General features: G+C 40.6%; 1 protein-coding gene across 1 annotated transcript; it reads left to right on the top strand.

Annotated features, from left to right (window-relative positions):
- Nucleotides 1–4629: 4629 nt before the first annotated feature.
- Nucleotides 4630–10375, top strand: kcnmb2a (potassium large conductance calcium-activated channel, subfamily M, beta member 2a). The gene is made up of 6 exons (XM_030073579.1): nt 4630–4864; nt 7779–7877; nt 8376–8483; nt 8668–8838; nt 9107–9302; nt 9628–10375. The coding sequence occupies exons 3-6, from the start codon at nt 8428–8430 to the stop codon at nt 9910–9912; spliced, it is 708 nt and encodes a 235-aa protein (XP_029929439.1). The 5' UTR covers nt 4630–4864; nt 7779–7877; nt 8376–8427; the 3' UTR covers nt 9913–10375.
- The last annotated feature ends 318 nt before the right edge of the window (nt 10376–10693 follow it).

Below are 10693 nucleotides of genomic sequence, written 5' to 3'. Positions count from 1 at the left end.
CTAATGCAGACGCCCGTTACAGCGGGTCGACATGTTATTTCGTGTTGCGTTTTTAAAGGCTCATACAGCAAAATGGGGGTTTATTCCTTGGCAAAACCGACCAATCAGACAGGAAAGGGAGAAAAAAAAGGACTGAGGCCTCTGAATGCTTGTCCCGCAGCCAAGCACCAGTCATAACAACAGTGCCTCGCCCATCCCCCACTACAGCTATTTTTTGCCTGTGTGGTCATCACTAGCCATAGATTAATTACACCCCACCCCCTATCCTTTGCTCAGTCATTCAGACTGGGAAAGTCAATAACAAGCTGACATCATCATAGAAATCTGTGTTTTACACTGATATTTTGTAGCTGTATGCATATTCCATAATCACAGTCTGTTTCCACTACCATATTCCAAACAGCAACCATAGCATAAAGTATTTACACTGCACCCTGATGATCCTGTGTTTATTTTAGATCTAGGATTCATTGCAACTGTCTTCACTATACCTTGGCATGAGACCCTTCCTCTGAAGACAGAGAAGCTGCACTTCAGAGTCATAATGTCAGCATCAACATGCCATGTCCAACTCAAGGTACACACAATGTACTTTGTGTTTTTGCCTGAATGTGATTAGTCCCTATGTGAGTGGCTTCACCGCCTCCATCTTTTCCCATGGGAGATGATGACATATCATGAAATGCCGAATCTGGGGCTGTATAACAGCAGCCACTGTGTAGCGTATTCAGCAAACCTTTGTTGCATTTTTTTTCTCTCACTACTATGGAATAGTATAGTCTCAACAGGAAGTGCAGAGGCACAGACAACGTCCTTTCTTCATTCCTTGCTTTCAAGGCTTGTTCACACCCATGCACTGCAGAAACAAGAGGACGCACACACAAAGCAATCACAGCAAACACAATAACAAGATGTGTGTATGTAATAACATGAGATTTTGTCATTTATTATCACTAAAACTACTTTTTCCAAAGTAGTTGTATCATCTTGAGCCAAGCCATCATGAATGATTTAACAAAGGCAGATATGATTTTCATACAATCAGATAATAAGACTGAAAGTGTGAAAGGTTGACATTTCCTTGTACATCTGATAAACGGCTCTGTAGCACACCATGCTGGTGTGTGATAGATGGGCTGATACTGTGTGCTGCTGCAGTCTGCTGATGGTTTCCCCATTGCTGCCTCCAAGCTTCTGAGCTGTCTTTGATCCTCCCACTCAATTATCTCAGTGCTCATCTGGCCCTTTGTCAACATCCCAGCAGCTCATCCATCACAGACCTCCTGGTCTAATATCTTGCTGGATGTGCCACACATTCACATCACTTGTTTTTTATTCACTAGACTGGATACATTAAAATCAACAATGCCCATGCATTGTGTAAATATGGTGTATTATACAGTGTTATTGTAATATGTTACTATATAACTGCATGTATGTTTGTTTGTTTTTTTTAATGATCAAACATAGTATTTGAAGGACAGTGCTGTACGTGGTCTTCTGTCAGGGTTATGGGTTGTATTCTTATAGGGGCCATGTACACCACAAATGTGTGACCTAAAAAAACACACAGTTCTAAGAATAAAGGTACCCACCAAATGGGATGTACAAATATATCTAGGCTACAAATCATGCTATACATGGAATGTGTTGATAAACCAAGGAGTGCTGTTACCCTTGAAAGAAATGGATCATATGGTTTTGAAGCCTGGTACTAAATGCTGCAATGGAAGGTTTAGGGCTATGTCTCTCCATTCGTTCAGTCATGGGTATTTTCCCACATTCTGCCCCTCACTTCGTTCTCAAGCCAGAGAAAAAAAGAAATATGTCCTCTACTACTCCCACTGTGTGAGGGTGTTTTGGCTGACAGTGAAGAAATGTGAAGCACATTTCTCATTTCCCATGCCAGGCTTTATGCAATGTATGATTCACTGTAGGGGTATTGTGAATTGCCACACATCCTCCTTATGGACATGAATTCAACTGATCCATTTTTACATAGGCCGATACATGCACATATACATAAAAACATATATATACAAATACATAAATAGAGTCAGAAATCTATAGGCATATATGTGTGAAAACCCTAACATGTCAAAGAACCATCCCCAAAGCCCTGTTTAGGTTGCATAATAGCGCCATTATTCCTCATTGTGCCCTGTGAATTGAGATGGTGACTGTTTTCTTCTATCAGTGTGAGAAGCGGAAGAGCACAGTATAGATATATAGATACATCTATATAGTGGATTTGTGGGGGCGGGGGACCAATCTGCAAGACCATAACATGAGGTTGCTAGGGATATGAGCAGCTCCTCTGATAAATATGTGTTGGACCTGTTGGCATTGTGTAATTGCTTGGATACAGCCAGGCAAGTGAAATCTTTGTCGACCGCCTTAGCAACAGCAATATTGCCTATTCATTTTTCTCCCTCTGTCTTTCTCTGCATTTGTGTTTGGGTGTAAGGAAGAAAGAAGATGAACATCAAAGTAGGTTGAGTAGAGGGGGGTTTGGGGCTGTGTCCATGATAAGGACACTAAAACCTTTGCATCAGTGCCTGATCTGCCTTTTTTTATTTTTCATTTTTTATATTATTATCAAACTATAAATGTTACGTCATCAGGTTGTATCAGCAGTTCCCATATGTTTTGACTTGTGAAACCTCAAAATTAAGCAATACCTACTTGAGAGCTTTGGTTGCTGATGTTCATATTCTGACACTGATGATTTTTATTTCCCTCTAGAGAGATTCTAGAGAGTTGAGATATTATTTTACAATACAAAGACATTTATGACAAAGATTAAAATTTTACACTGGGAATATAATTTGTCACACTTTAAGTTGTGCAATGACCCCCCCAGACTCACCTCACAATGCCTTTGGTGTTTCAATCTATAGAAACATTGTGTTATATCATTTAGCACAGTGATGCAGAATTACACTGGTGACATACTTAACCACCATATAATAACAGCAACACAACAAGGACGCTCAGTGTAGTCTCTAATGTTCATGTTCTGTGTTTCATATCAGTAATACACATCAGACAAGATGATTTTGGCATTCTAAAAAAGGTAATCCATTTCAACAAAAACACATACAACATCAACATAGTGCATTATTTCTGCGAGAGAGCCAGAAAGAGGGAAAGAGAGAGACTGCTGCTTGGCTTCACTGCCTGCTCAGCAAGAGCTATTTTTAGATCCAGAGAAACAAAGGAACAGAATTGCCTTTCATCCCCCCTGTAACTATGTTGTTTCACCTCCAAATGTGGCTCACAAAGATAGTCTGCAGTTCTTCTGTGTCTATGTTTAGGCTTAACCTCAAATACACAAATGCCATACCATCTGCCTTTGTGTTATCCACGTGATCCTGCTTTGCTGGCGTATGGGGTTTTTCTTTTTTTCTTAATATATGTGAAGGGAGTTAAATTTTTTTCCCAGGCTTAAATCTGAGGCCAGGGTGTAATTAAAGGGATAGCTTTCAAGCAGCGCTAGACTTCGCAGGGAGATTGTGTTGTAACCTCTCTGAGAATGGAATGGCCATCTCCATGACTTAAGTTGTTCATTAGACCGGGGTTGACCAGCCCCTGTGGAAAGAGAGCTTGGAGGAGGCAGACGTGAGGTGGTAAATGGTGTAGTCTCCTAGCAGTTGGCTGCTGCTGAAAGGGAACGACTTATAGTCACACACAAGAGGGATATGGGTAATGATTATGTGCAAGATGGCTTATCAAATGACCTGCTATGGGAAATCTCCCAGCTTACCAGGCCAACACTGTAGCTGTCTGGAAAAGAAGACACAAAGGACGCAACCTCATTAGTATCACAAACCAGCTGAATTGGCTCTATGGACTGAATCTGGTGGAAAAATATACCTGCCACACATCAGCAACACATCATACACTTGATGTCTTTTCAGAATAACCCCTATACCAGAAATCCTGCATTTACAACATAACTATTTCTGCACCAAGAAAAGAAAATAAATTAAATGAAAAATAAGAACATGCATACTGAAGCTGTAGTGCATGGTGGTCCTGCATACTTGAGGTCTTAGAGGTGTATTCAACTTTAGGGGACCCTTATTGACAGTTTTTATTTAAAGTTTACAGTATTCTATCCTCTGAATCTTCTGAAAATAGGTGTAATTAATTAACCGATAAATTCAATCAGTAATTTTAATCAGTAGCACTGGTTAAAATGACCATTACCTCTTACAATAGGACACATATGACTATACAAGGCATTACAGCATGGATGTTTGATTCCTTACTACACCAACTAATACAGTGAATCTTTCAACCAGCTGACATTTATACTTTTTTACTTATATTTACAGTAGTCACTGCCATGTTAATTACAGAGCTGATGGTGACAATGATCACCCTGCTGAAAGAGGGAAAAACGATTTCTTTGTCTGTAGTTTATGAGGCTGCAGGGACACCTTGTGGCAGAATGTTGCAATGTTTTCCTGTCATAGTGTTTGCAGTTTTCATTCAAGTTTTCATTCTCAAACCAAGAAAAATAGCTCTTTGAAGGAAATTACCCTGCTCCTGGAGTCCCCTGTGGATATCCAGTGGTGTCTGCAGCAAACACAGTGGTGGGCCCACACAGGGCCAGTAAAAGTTAGTAAACAGGAGGAAGAGTTATGAATCATTGTGCTTGAGCCACTCATTTTGAACCACATTGTACAGGGAACTCATATTACGTAAACAGGTATGATAGGCATCCTGTTCACTTGAGGCAAGAGTTTAAATAAGAGGTAGCCGACTGCTGTCCCCAAGAGTCCAGGCCATGTTGGAGAGCCACTGCTGACAGTTGGTGCCCAAAGTCTGGATTATCACAACAACCCACCAACAAGAGGTAGGACCTCACTGATTAGACACATTACATCTGCTATTTCAGCTCAGCACACATTAGTCACGCAAGAGCTGTATGTAATTATAATTTAGACGTGCAAGGAAAGAGATATTAGCTCAAAAGTGCCAGGGGGGAACACTGAGACCATGCACACAGATTGTACAGACCATGAGGTTTAAAAATGGTATAACACACAGTAGAGCATAGGTCAACACACACACACACACACACACACAGCATATGACTGGAAAGACAAAGGATTTTTATCGATAGCATTCTCATATACGTGAAATTGATTTATAAGGTCTCGTAATAAGCTGCAACATGGAATTCTCTGATCAGCCTATGGTACAAGACAGCTTTTGAAATGTCACTGGGTACTGCCTATTTACAGACGCGCACTGATGTATCTCGATTGGATAATTTCTCTACATTACATGGATCATGTTGGAGGGACAAAAACGGAGAAACATGTGTAACTTAGGTGTAATTATGAATAGGTGTTTGGGTTTTGACATTACGTTGTGTCACAGTCATATGAAGAGCATGTACAGTATGCACATGACGCGCAATATATGCCATGCAAATGCTGTTCCCACTATCAAATTGCCGGTCTCCTCTTTGTACACCTCAGGTTGTTGAGTGTTTACTGCTCTGTTGTACGTCTGTGGGGTGCTCTGTGTCAAGTCACCAAACACTGGAATGCCTGACCAGAGCAATAATCACTGGAAGGACAAGGCAAAAAATACATCCTGAGACATTCTTTATCTAAGAGCAAACTCATAGCAGTGCAAACTTTCAAATCCACTGTGCCATGTGAATGTTATGAACAAGCATAAAAGTTGGTGTGGATGGTTAGAGTAAGCACCCACCAAACCATAACTTGCAAGATTAAAACTGAGCCTTCAGGCATTACACTAGAAAAGTAAACCCTGTAGCTACAGTGTCTTTACACACTGTTTTTATCCTTTGAACTCTTTATGACTTACATGCAATATTAACTCGGCAGAATTAAAGGAATTTACAAACAGCTGTACAAGATACAAATGCAGTGATTTTAAGATTTCACCGCGCTACTCTTGGTTTAGCATTCATTCAATAATGTTTTCACACAGTCTCACAAGATGGGATAAAGGCAGCTGGAAGAAATATGAACCAAGGACACACCCAGAAAGACTTCATAGTGAGGCACACTTATCCTATCTGCCTCTGGCCCAGGACATGTAGTTCATTAAAAAGATAATGGGAAAATCGGAACAATACATTCCTGCTGTGGCAAGCAGTTTCACACTGTCCTGTGCGTTGAAGCATCTCCTCACTGCCTCAGTTGCAAAGACTTCCTCCCTCCAGCGCTTCATGTAACGACACTGCGCACTCAGCAGCTCTTAAATAATCAGTTATATGGGGAAAGATGCAAATATACCCAAGAAATCAATCTTTCCAGTTGATGATTAGATTAAGACATATGTTATGCATTCACAGCCACTTATTAGTCTATGACAATGATATAGCCTCTGTCTCATGGTACTGAGTGTGGCATTTCAGCATGCTGGTTTAATATTCTCACATTTTAAAATATCACACAAACTTTACTGGGATGAACACAACTTTTTACCTGTTGAAACTGATGACAATATTCTCAAACATTTACATTTTTGATACACAATGTTATGGAAAACATTTTTGTCAATGCGAATCTGCAATGTGGAAAGCAAATATTTTACCTCATAGACATGGTATTTTGTCAAATATGAAAAGCTTTTGCTGTTTCATTAGAGGCTAAATAGAGGTAGGAAAGTCCTCCAAGGTCAGCCATTAAACCTGAATGAGACTACCTGCTCTCTCTGCCATTAAAAAAAGTGTCACCGGCCATTCCTTATATGTTATTAGGTAGGAAGTCATTTGCCACTGCAAGTCCAGCCTCCATGGTGCGTGAAGCATGTCTAGCAACAAATTTACTGCACTTGGAAGCCTTTAAAAGCTTTGCTCGACTTTGGAGTTGGTAGAAGGAGTACGACAGTCATCCTCAAAGTGTGCGTCCATGTTTAGCTGAAATCAATACAGTTATGTGTGGAACTTGAGGCACTCAGGAGGTAATGGTTAGCATGCTTTTACCATGGATAAAAGTTGGAAAGTCATGGCAGAACAGACCATAATCCGAATGTAAGTTTGATTGTTTGTTGTGGGCATGCATGCCAGTTCATGTGGTATGTTATAGCTACATCTGCATTTATGATTTCTTACAGAATTCTTTTGGAAGTCTTGTGTTACGCAGTGCAGCAGCATTTCTCCTAAAGCAGCTGGGAATGTAATACAATGAGGAAATTACTCATCAAAGTGGAACTTGCTGGCTTGTTCTCCCTCTGTTCTTGCTCTCGGCAGTGAGACAGGTTTTTGTCCCCCACGGGAATGAAAGCAGGCCTGCTTACTCTGCTTGCATGTCTCTGGAATGAACGAAATAGAAGAAAATGTTCAAAAACATAACATTTTTCTGTACTACATTATTTATTTTATATCTGAGAGGCACTTATTTTTATTAAAGAATATGATTTGACTTGATTACTGATTGGTATTAGTATTACTATTTCAATTTTGGATGATGGTGGAGGGAGCTTTTGGATATTTAACAATAGCAATTCCCTTAGTATGTTGGTTGATATCAGCAAATGGACACACAAAACTGGCAACATGGCCATGCATATGTCTTTGTTCCAAATGATGCTTTCAAATGACCGCCTGGCAATCTCGAAAGTGGATTTGCATCGACCCTCACCTCAGCACCAACCCCTGGGTGACCTAGAACTAATAACTCATAATGTCTTGCTTGCCCCGTCTGTTTGCACATGAATCAAGGTTAATGTCTTTAAAGGAAGCAAAACTGTGTAGTATTGAATGCTGTGTTCACTTCAAACGGTAGGGCCGGGAAAAAGAGGAGGCAAAAGCGAGGTGGTGTCGTTGTGCCATGAGAGGACGCAATGACTTTGTGTTGACAGCAGAAGGGTTCACGCTACAGACGGTATGTTTTTCATGAGCACCTCCTCAGCATTAACACCTTTTATCTTTGGCAATCCATCACCCTGTTTACCCTGATTAGTGTTTCTTTGTGTTCAAAATGGGATGTTTACTCAGTCGCTGTGACCACAGAGTCCACCATATCACAGGAGTTTTTCTTTCCCAACACATCACACAATTCTAAAGACTCTCATGTGGCAACGAGGCATTGCTCATTGCAGCGTTGTTATGAGAAACATAATTTCGATTCCCTTTGTACAAAATTGGACTTATCAACAGACTAGTGAGTTTGCCACCAAATATGCACCAAAGGTAGAGTATAATTTGACACGTTCTACATTTAAATTAGAGGAAATACAATTTCTCTGCACATTAAACAGTAGCAATTAATGTTTGAGGTCTTGGTATTGAAAATGCACTTAAATGTCACAAAATTGTCAACTTGTGGTATTTTGTCTGGTTCAGGACGGATGGACGTCTAACTGGCTGTAATTGCTCCTAGGTCTTTTCAGCAATCTTTCCGTGCCCAAGGAGGACGAGGGTCATCAGGAAAGATGTTCTTTGTAGCAGGGGCCAAAAACACAGGATCGGGTAGAGGAATTGAAAGGAGGTAACAGGCTCATACACTTTCAGCCCTTATGATTTGACGTTTTCTTTAAAGATGTGACTGTGCACAGTTAACTCTGCCATGTGCTTGGATTTACATATCACCATAATCTTTGTCATACAGATTTCAAATGACACAGTAACAGTGATTCTTTCTCCTCATGCTTTTCTTCCTCTTCCACTATCAGGTCCATCTACCAGAAGTTTCGTGAGGTAGATATATTAGACAAGAAGAAGACAGTGACAGCTCTGAAGGCTGGTGAAGATCGGGCAATTCTTTTGGGTCTTGGGATGATCCTCTCTTCAGTCATGATGTATTTTGTCCTGGGTATCACCATACTGCGCTCCTATGCAGACAGGTACAGGTCTGTCATGAGCGATTACATTGATTCTTTGTTATGTGTTGTAAGAGATTTTGTTTTTATATTTATGGTCAGAAGTGCTGTTTAATCATCAACTACTACAATGCTGTCTCAACCGGAATATCACAAAAATAAGTACTTTCTGGACCTGGATATAATTCTGTCACAGTTTAGACTACAAGTAGAGCTGATCTCATGGCGTCAGATGTCAAATTGTTTTTTGCCTTTTGCATTAAATTTGCTCTTCATGTAAATGTCAACACAGTGTTTGGACAGAGGAGGGAGTATGTGTTGTTCTCAACTCCACCATCACAGCAGACATGAACTGTTCCTACAACTGTGGGTCAGACTGCTGGAGGGTCTCCAAATACCCCTGTCTGCAGGTCTATGTGAGCGTCAATAACACCGGCCATGTCAGCCGTTTATCTCACAATGAAGAGACCCAGGACGCCAGCTCTGAAGTGAGTACAGTGCCAGAGGGAAAATACTGGGAATTACTGAACCGTTTCAAATGTTGACACAGGCTGTCAGATGTTGGCCTGGTTACCTGATTTAGATCTACTCTGGTACAAATTCAGAAAATGTTCATTGGCACGTCCTGGAGTTTTTCCTGGTCATGATGAATTGTCAGGAAGAACTCTTGGTTCTACACGTGATACATGAGGGTGATGTACTCAGTGCTGTGAAGCTTCTTTAGAAACTTAGGGATGTTCACCAAAACAGCAAATAATTCTGACTAATTGCTTTGGAGATAATTCTGGTGTCTTTTCATCCTATTCCTTTCAGTGTTTCTATGTGCCCAAGTGCCAAAAGGACAGCGTGGTCATGCATACTATGATAATGAACATCTCTGAACGCCTGAAGGTAAACCAGCAGGTTCCCTGCTACTACGACCCCAGTGAGCAGCAGGAGAGTGTCCTCCTGACCCGGATGTATGGCCACAGCGCCGTTTTCCACTCGCTCTTCTGGCCCTCCTGCATGCTCGCAGGAGGCACCCTCATCATCCTGATGGTTAAGCTCACACAGTACCTCTCCATTCTGTGTGAAGAGATAGGGAAGATCAAGAGGTGAAGAAGCACAGCAGCTGAGGGAGCTAGACATACGACTTGGTGATGGACATATGACATGAAAAGGATTGTTTTAACTAAATGACCTCAGTGTGACCTCTTGGAAATTTCCTCTCTGGCTGACACAGTTGGAACAGCTGGCTTCCTCTCCACACCAAGGATGGGACTGGTTTTAAAGTGAACTGAATGTTCCAAGGCAGTAACTGTTAAAATGCAAAACTGGCTGTTAAATGTAACACTACGACTAAACTTCTGCATGTTGTCAATGAAGAAAGGAACCATTATAAAATGTTTTGAGGGTATTCGTTTACAGCGGCGTAGTGGGGTATACTGCTTTGTGGAATGCTAAATATGGTGTATTACGAGCATGTGCTTGCTATCTCACATAGATATACTGAGCTAAATTTGAACAAGGCACAGCTCTCTTTCCAAAAATGTCTTGCAGTGTGTTTGCAGTTGTTAATGTTGAGCAATGTTACATGTTGGCAACTTTGTCTTGGTAGCTTTCTAATTTTTTTTTTCTAAATAAGCTAATGTTATTATTTTCTGAAACACTCTGTAAAATGTTCCTTTTATATCCACCGTCAAAGTGACCAAATAACATTACTCTTTGTATGAAAAGTAACAAATTGTTCCTTCATGACTGAATATAATAAACACATGCACCCTAATGTGATTTTTGTTTCTTTGAAGATAATTTACTGGAGAAACTATTCTGAGAATATAGCTGATCAAACTATTAACTTCTCAGCCCTGAAACATGTTCGAGCACCAGTCTCTATTCA

Source organism: Myripristis murdjan, chromosome 17 (genome assembly GCF_902150065.1).
Source record: "Myripristis murdjan chromosome 17, fMyrMur1.1, whole genome shotgun sequence".
Lineage (NCBI taxonomy): Eukaryota > Metazoa > Chordata > Actinopteri > Holocentriformes > Holocentridae > Myripristis > Myripristis murdjan.
The sequence above is the reverse complement of the archived record's forward strand: the minus strand, read 5'-3'. Positions and strand labels throughout refer to the sequence as shown.

Coding starts and splice junctions, on each gene's coding strand:
- kcnmb2a (XM_030073579.1), top strand. CDS start 8,428: ATGTTCTTTGTAGCAGGGGCCAAAAACACAGGATCGGGTAGAGGAATT. Junction 8,839..9,106: donor CTGCGCTCCTATGCAGACAG/GTACAGGTCTGT, acceptor ATGTCAACACAG/TGTTTGGACAGAGGAGGGAG. Junction 9,303..9,627: donor CCCAGGACGCCAGCTCTGAA/GTGAGTACAGTG, acceptor TATTCCTTTCAG/TGTTTCTATGTGCCCAAGTG.